At 35.0% G+C, this 9,162-nt stretch overlaps 1 protein-coding gene across 1 annotated transcript in view; it reads left to right on the top strand.

Annotated features, from left to right (window-relative positions):
* Positions 1 to 5,740: 5,740 nt before the first annotated feature.
* LOC126816625 (alpha-1A adrenergic receptor) overlaps positions 5,741 to 9,162 on the top strand; it is a 37,512-nt gene continuing 34,090 nt past the window's right edge. The window contains exon 1 of the mRNA XM_050543324.1: positions 5,741 to 6,741. Within this exon, the coding sequence (XP_050399281.1) occupies positions 5,805 to 6,741 (937 nt within the window). The 5' untranslated portion in view covers positions 5,741 to 5,804. The remainder of the gene's footprint in view (positions 6,742 to 9,162) is intronic.

Raw genomic sequence — 9,162 nt, 5'->3', positions numbered from 1 at the left:
ATTAATAACCTAAATGGTGTCTTTAATGATATTTATTGAACGATTTAACTACGGTGTAGGTTTAATTTCTAGAGAGCAGTAAAAAAAATAATCTCACAGTAATCGCGATTTCTGATAGTAAGCGATCAAATTTCCGACTTCGTTGGCTCTATACAGACCCTCGTGACATCGCCAAATAGAGAATATGAACTTTATTATGTTATCTGCGATATTCTGGCTTAACTGCTTAAACGACATTTCTCGTACTACAGATAGAAACCCATTCCGCACACCCGCAATCCATATACTTCATACTTCGAAAATACATGTTCTCTAGTGATTGTAGGCGGACAACCTAAGTTTGTGATGATAGAAGCCTTGATTATAATCATTATACTGATTAATTGGTCAATCAGATATAAAAATACATATACCCAGAATCTCGCGGTAAAATGAGTGTTTCCGTCGCCACATAATCAGTGCCTTGTCATAACAAGTTCGTTATTCATTATAGAGCATCAGATGTTAGCTTTATGCGGCTATATTTCAAGTGGGAGTAAGTTGTCGTCACTCATGCCCGTGCGAGCGTCGACCAATCTGTCCAGCCACAATTCTTGACTTACTGGCCCTTGGACCGAAACTTTGTAAACAGGTTGGGGTTTTTGAGATTGTTCCACTACTTATAAGGGAGAAACCCCATCGAAATATAAATCCACCCAACAATTTGTCGCAGAGGTATTTTATGGAAGTGTGCGGCTAATCAGCTAGTCTGTAAATCAATGAACATAGTTACATATTCTACACACCATATCTCAAATTTATTACCAATAAACAATTGAAAATTTTTTAAGGTCCTAAAGATACATTATGTAAAATTTAGATAAAGAGTTGACCTTTCTTGTTATAATAGCCCAAAATTTGATAATGTAAAATGAAAATATTGAAAATTTCATTAGACGAGGAAGCCTATTGATTTTCAGCAATTTCCGATAATTACTGCCAGAGTTATGGCCCTTGATAACTTTAAAAATTCTTGTGGACGCTCTAGAGGCTAAAGCTAATATCAGATTGATTTTAAATTTATACGCAGTGTTTGAAGTCATGAGACGAAGTATCCTATTGATTTTCAACGATTTCCGATAATTACTGCCAAAGTTATCTTCCTTGATCACTTTGAAAAATCTTGTGACGCTCTAAGGCCAAAGTTATCATCCGATTGACTTGAGATTGATACACAAAGTTTAAGGTCTTGAGACGAACAAGTATATTGATTTTCAATGAATTTTGATAACTGAACTGTTAAATCCATGATATTAAATGTTTCGTATACTAAACGTTAGCATTGGGCAGAACTTTATAAAAACCAAACAAATTCTAATGATTTTCTGATAATTACTTAATGAGTTGTTACTCTTACAATCAGATTTTAGTGTATTATAAATGTTTCATTACCGAAAAAAGTAAAAATATGTGGCAACTCTTGTTGACTGCCCGGGCGATTTAGCTACTGTGGGCACATGTTTCGTTGCCTGGTAACCTATCTTGAAATGAAATTTTAAAATGGCATACCGTTCTAATCTAGTTAAAATCTTGAATACCCGATGTCATCGAGAGTTGATTATGGTCTTGTTTTGTTAATAAATGTCTAATTAATAGTTTATATAACATTTCAGGCCTAAAGAAAGACCTGCAATAGGCAGATTTAGCTCTTGTATAATGTATGTTTAATTTTCACCTTTGATAATGTATTTACCAGAAATTGGTATTCAATTGACTTAACGTTATAACCTTAACCTTTCACCGTAATTGCCACCCACTCTTCTATGTTAAAGGGACAATAACACTCTTGTTGGCTTGACAGCTCCAGAAAATAAACCAGCGGCTGCCAGGCAGTATACGCCCACATTTTCGAGAGATGGATAGAAAACAAGCTAAACGAAAGTGATTTTTCCTACAATCAAGGGCCATAATTCAGGAAATTACAATTCGATATGCGCAAATATCGAAAGGAACCAAGATCTTTGAGTTATAAACTTACATTTCAAGTTTCAACAAAATCGGATAAAAATTGTGACCTCTATAGGGTCCACAACCTTGATATACCCTATGTTTACGCTATTTGAGAACGAGGGGCGGCCATTTTGTCTGTCAGTTTTAGGCCAATTTTCATGAAATTCGAACTCAGTCGTCCTTAGGGTGTAACGGTAATATAATAACACGTTTTTTTAAATCGGATAAAAATTATGACCTCTATAGGGTGCACAAGCTAAAAACTTGATTTTTCGTACAATCAGGGGCTATAATTCAGGAAATTACGGTCCGATATGCGCGAATATCGAAAGGAACCGAGATCTTTGGGTTATAAACTTACATTTCAAGTTTCAACAAAATCGGATAAAAATTGTGACCTCTATAGGGTCCACAACCTTGATATACCATATTTTTACGCTATTTGAGAACGAACGGCGGCCATTTTGTCTGTCAGTTTTGGGCCGATTTTCACGAAATTCGAACTCAACTGTCATTAGGGTTTAATGGTGATATATTAACACGGTTTTTTAAATCGGATAAAAATTATGACCTCTATAGGGTCCACAAGCCAAAAAACGCGTTTTTGCGTACAATCAGGGGCCATAATTCATGAAGTTACAGTCCGATATGCGCGAATATTGACAGGAACCGAGATCGTAGTGTTATAAACTTACATTTCAAGTTTCAACAAAATCGGATAACGGCGGCCATTTTGTCTGTCAGTTTTGGGCCGATTTTTTACGAAATTCGAACTCGTTCGTCTTTAGGGTTTAACGGTGATATAATAATACGGTTTTTTAAATCGGATAAAAATTATGACCTCTATAGGGTCCACAAGCCAAAAAACGCGTTTTTACGTACAATCAGGGGCCATTATTCAGGAAGTTACGGTCCGATATGCGCGAATATCGAAAGGAACCGAGATCTTTGGATTATAAACTTACATTTCAAGTTTCAACAAAATCGGATCAAAATTGTGACCTCTACAGTGTTCACAAGCCAAAAACTTGATATTTCGTGCAATCAGGGGCCATAATCCATGAAGTTACGGTCCGATAGATGCTAATATCGAAAGGAACCGAGATCTTAGGGTGATAAACCTATATTTCAAGTTTCATTGAAATCGGATAAAAATTGTGACCTGTAGACTGTTCACAAACAATTGTGGACGGACGGACAGGGGCGACGACAATATACGTCCACATGAAAATGTGGGCGTATAAAAATAGCCTTATTCTAAGTACTAGATGTCTTATTGTCTTACCTGTTGTGTAAATTATCAATTAAATCCTATTTTACTTGTCCAGAGGGTTCAAAAATATTTTTAAATCCAAGTCACATTTGAAAAGCTTTACGTTAGGCTTTTCAAATCATTTTGTTGAATTTTTCCAATTTTTTAAATTAGGTGTGTTAAGATGAAATTTGTATCATCAATTAATTGGAATATTGTAAAATAGTACAATTTGTTGACCAGAATAAAGATTGGGACATATTATTCAGTTACAACAAGAGTGGTATTGGGCCTTTAAAGAGTAGCCTACAGCTGGCTACGTGTGCATAAGGACCGCGTTGTTAGCATTACATATTTTTTATTCGCACACACACACTAGGAGCGTGCTATTATTATACTTGTAATACACATAGACCAATGGATTTTATATTATACTTGCAATTCGCCTGGACCTGTATTGTATATCATACTTGCAAAACACATGGACCAGTGCATTGTATATCTTATAGTACACTTTCATTACAAATAGACCATTATATTCTAGATTATATTTGGAATACACATGGATCAGTATATTGTATATTATACTTGCAATAAAGATTGACCGATAGAATATAATATATTATATTATACTTGTAATACATATGGAACAGTATAAGACTGTGGTGTAAAGCACTTATACCCATATAGCACTGTAAATGCATGCATCCGGGTAGTCTATTTTAATGTAAAAAAAACCTTGGTTTGGTTTAGTAGGTTATTATTATTTTCCCTTAAATGATTGCTCGGTCGGCCTCGTGTTTTATATATTGGAAGGTTCACTTGTCGGTCTTGTTGTCAGTGATTAGTAAATAAGACCCGTCAAGTCAATGCAAAAACCGCTATTATGTTGTCGAGGCAGACCCAGTGGGCACTTTTCTTAAACATACCTTTAGGGCTGAGCAGAACCAACCGAAGAAACTGAATGGAAATAACATCCTAATAGATTGTAAAAAACATCAGCACATATCAACAGATTATAAAGTGAAAGACTAGTCCCACGACACAAATAAGTAATATATTTTGTTAGATCAATAAAGATTGACTTGTATCAGTCATATGGAGTTGACTATAGAACCTTAGTTAATGTCACGAGATGTAAGCAGGGTTGTGGGTTAGGTTTAAGAATTTGGGGAGGGGTTTTACACATAAGCACTGACCTATTTGGAAATAGTTTACAATATCCGAAGTTTTTGTTATGTGTGGTGCGGTCCTTCTGCACTTAAAATATTAAACATGTAGATATTCATTTACGAAGTACGTTATGCATAGTAAATGACAAAGATAGTTGTACAGTTTCGTGGTTGATCCGTCCACATTTTCGGGCGCCGGTTATTCGGGAATCCCGACTAGCGGACACAAATTATTGAAAATATTTTTAGCATCTGATATCTGGTTCTAAATAATCGGTCAGATTAGCTGTAAGTAGTGACGTGTATGAGTCAATTTGGTGATTGTTTATTATATTATTATTGAAACGTGCGAGATTCTACATTTTACGGCTTTTTTATTAATTAAAACCGAAGGAGTATTACGATTGTTTTGCCTGTTGATAATGGGTTTCCATCAATGAAGGTAATAAAATCTGAGAATATAATGATTTTATTCACAAATTACATTATAAACAGATTGTGCGTCAATGTTATTAAGTCTCTTGTGCCTCGGTTCTCTCAATAATAGGTTGTCGTAAGATGGCAGGGTATTCTAGCTTATTTCAGAATACCTGACATCACTTCTCATCTGAGAAGAGTTCGCATAGCTTACAAGTCCTTGTCGAAGAGACCGAAGGGATCATCTTTTAGTATGAGCACCCTCCATCGGCAGTCGAAAATGTCGCCACAGTGAATATGTTACATTGCATATAAATTTTAAAACATATTCCGGAAAAATATTTTGATCAGTTTGCTGTTTTCCTACGACAATCATCACTAATAATTAGACCCCGACCTCGAGTAAACGTTTATCGCGAGCTGTCAATTATCTAACGCCATAACAGGTATCGCACGAATCGGGTATATAGATCTATGTTTAACTGCCTTTTTTTCTGTTTTCAACAGGTGGGATGAGAGAAGCTGTGTCGTGTAGCAGTTTACACCATATTGATTGTCGGGGTGTTTATCGATAAACATCACGTCCCATGTCAACTATGATTGATGCTAAACCATACTGACGAACTTTTTAATACACGAGAACGGGACCCGGCTTTAGACTCAACTCTACTTGACTGGAAAATGGATAATCATTCTTATAAAAGTTTTACGTATCAGCGATTATTGTTGGCGATACCGGAATGAAGATAATAAATTGATGAAGTGTTTTTTGGGGGTTCTTTTTTTTCAAATTCCCAAATTTTCTCACTTGGAGAAAAATAACTTATAAGTTAAAGATAATTGTGATAGTGGCCGGTGTTGAAGTTAAAACGGTCCTTGGTCAAATATCTTCACAATAATATTTTTTTCTTTTGATAAGATTTACCAAATTCAGTGACTTTATGAATGCATCATGAACACAGAAAAAGACTGTGATGGAACCGGAAGTGGCCAATACGACCGTGTTTCAGGAGCTCAACAGCACCAAAGAATCAGAGATTTACCTGCCTGCTGCCATTCCAGTAGGAATGATTTTGGGTATAATAGTTTGTATGACTATCGGTGGAAATGTTTTAGTATTATTAGCGGTTTATGTGAACTCTCATCTGAGAAGTACGACCAATTATTTTATAGTAAATTTAGCTATCGCTGACTTGTTATTGGGAACGTGCGTCTTGCCCTTCTCTGCCAGTTTAGAAGTTCTGGATTTTTGGGCTTTTGGTCAGGTATTTTGTGATATGTGGGCTGCAATAGATGTACTATGCTGCACAGCATCTATTATGAGTCTCTGTGTGATAAGCATAGATCGATATATAGGTGTTACTAGACCGTTACAACATTCATCTATATTAACTGAAAAACGTGCTTTTTACATCATCATACTTATATGGCTTCTTGCCATATCCATATCAGTGGCTCCTTTAATTGGATGGAAGGAACCTCCTGATCCTAATCCAATGATATGCAGTGTGACAACTAATTTAGGGTATGTTTTATTCAGTGTTTCAGGATCTTTTTATATACCCTTACTTATCATTATTGTAGTTTATATTCGAATTTACCGCGAGGCTGTGAAAAATTCCCGCTTTTTATCCACTGGTGTACGGACGTCTAAAATTGACGAATGTGAGGGTGTACAGTTACGGATTCATACGGGGCGTTCCAGTGGTCAGCCAGTGTCCCCAGCACCTTACCAAAGCAGTTCTTCCAGTGAACATTCGGAAGGATCGGGGCGCAAATCAGCCTCCAGGATGACTTTAGCGGGAAAAATAGCTAAATTTAAAAGAGAGAAAAAAGCGGCTAAGACATTAGGAATAGTTGTCGGTGTTTTTATATTGTGTTGGTTTCCCTTTTTCTTCGTTTTACCTCTAGGTAAGTAAATCAATTAGTTAATTAATAAGCTTTGTTTTTAAAACAGTAAATGACGACTTGGAGACTTTCTCCGATGAGTATCAAAGGATTTTCAATTGGCCTTTAGTTGACATCAATTATTTTAGCTCTGTGTATTCCTCTGTTGGGTGTTTTAAACAAACGTTTTGTAATGATTTCTATCCGTTTAAGGATTTTTCAATATATTTGGCCGGTTTGAGGGTTATTATTTTCAGTGTAAAATTAATCAATTTGAAAGCCCATCGGAATATTATTAAAGAATAGGATTAATTAGTAGTCGTATCTCGGTTTATCTGGATAACATTTACAGAACCCAGTTAATCAAATTATCCACAATTAGTACATTTTCACGTGCATTCAAAAGGGAATAACAATAATAGGATTGTCGTTTACATTAGATGCCTATTGTCTGTACTCCGTTATGACACATCCGGTAAAGGCAGCCTTGAATACGCCCCCGAGGAATATATATAATTGATAGTGTCATTAGAAATATAAAGGGACATTCTGCTGAAGTGCAAACGTATATATCTGCTTAAGTGGTACAACATGTTGATAATTTATACTGTAGGGCTATATATGACAAATATAGAAACGACAAATGGAATCATGTCATTCGACCACTTTAATATAATATAATTTAAAAATGAATAATCGAGACTTAATCTCAATAAATATTGTCAAGTACCATTGCTACGAAAAAGAAACAAAATATATGCGTCATCTTTTTAAAACTTCAATCAGTGAAAAGTTCACTCGGAATAAAGAAATTTTCATGAAATTTTTAATATATTCCATTTTCATAATCTATTTTTGAACTGCTATATAGCAAGAACGGCCATTCTTTTATCAGAACCTTACACAATGCATCTTTAAGTATTGTTAGACATACTGTTGATCGAAGTTGAGTAGTGTTCTGAATGATCTGCACAGTAATCATACAGATGACCACAAAATGGTATCATTGCCAAATTAATTTTATCTTTGAGTTTACGAAACACAATGAACCCTATAGTAATGGTAAAACAACATGCACGAATATAAGTAATAGGCTTAATGGAGTATAATAATAATAAGAAGAAGAAGAAGAAGAAGGGTCGTGTTTGTAATTAATTGAAAATTAATATCATGATTCATCCATTACCTGTAATTGATTATTTATAAAGCAATACTGCTTTAATCTCAGATAAGTCGACTTTGTTTTTGGATTTTGAAGTAATAAACACGCGTTTACAATTTCGTTAGATTAAACGCATTTTTCATTAATTTAAACACGAATCGATTTCCGAATGAATTAAAGGCACAACTGAATCGAATTTGTATTTATACTTTACAGTAATAAACAAGCGACCTCGTCAATTCTACAATTTCGGTAGAATATTTGTCTCATTTATTAATCTACCCTGTATAGGAAATCTGAAGTCCAAAATATCTCTCCAATTACAACGGCTGTAGGGTTTAAATAGGTCTTCCCGCGTACGTACAAACTGTGTGGTTTGATGGTATATTCGGACTGAAACAATAGTCAAACTATTTTATACATCAAAAAATTTCCCATTATCCTCTACAGATAATGTTCACCGTCCAACTCAAGACCTTCATCTAAGGAACGTATACACAAAATCTGGACATTCTAAGTAAATTAAAACAGAGTTAGTCTGTTCCAAAGAGCCCGATGGGCTGTAGGACTAGCCCGTTTTAATTCGTGCTTTCTCCGCAAGACGGCAGACAACAATAACATTAATACCGCACTGACTATTTTGGAATTCATCATAGCTAATGTTGATCTGATTTTAATGTATTTATAAAAGTCCACTCTCTAATCAGTATATCTAAAGTAAGATAAACTGACATTTAGATACAACATAGGCATACATCTAAAACAAGGCAGCACACTTATTTTAATGTCACAGTGAATCTGAAGCAGTTTGCTGGTTCAATTTTCAACACAACAATATAGAGAAAGCACAAACATGTCCGGATTTGTCACTGCTTGTAGCGATGTGGCCAAAACTGATTTGAGTTAGGAATGGGTTACAGCGCCCAATGAAAACTAAAACGAAACAAATAAATAAATTATATAGTTCACTATCCTACAGGGCAATAAATTTCAGATCATTTGTATGTAGGTTGTTATGTAAGAAATAACAAGGTATTCTGTGCTATAATGTCACCAAAGCTGAAATAACCCTAGACCTATCCAATCCCCCGAAAGGCAATATTATATCAATATTGTATAAATAGAACAGAATAACTTTGATACATGGCATAGTCATATAATTTTCAAAATTTTAGTCCCTGCAAACACCAGGATAACTCTAACCATGGCACATCAACTGCATTTAACAACATATCAGAATAACCTAATTTCTACTAGAACGACTACTAAGACAAAACCCTCTC

The sequence above is a fragment of the Patella vulgata genome, chromosome 3 (genome assembly GCF_932274485.2).
Source record: "Patella vulgata chromosome 3, xgPatVulg1.2, whole genome shotgun sequence".
NCBI lineage: Eukaryota > Metazoa > Mollusca > Gastropoda > Patellidae > Patella > Patella vulgata.
This window is presented reverse-complemented; position numbering and strand designations above follow the sequence as displayed.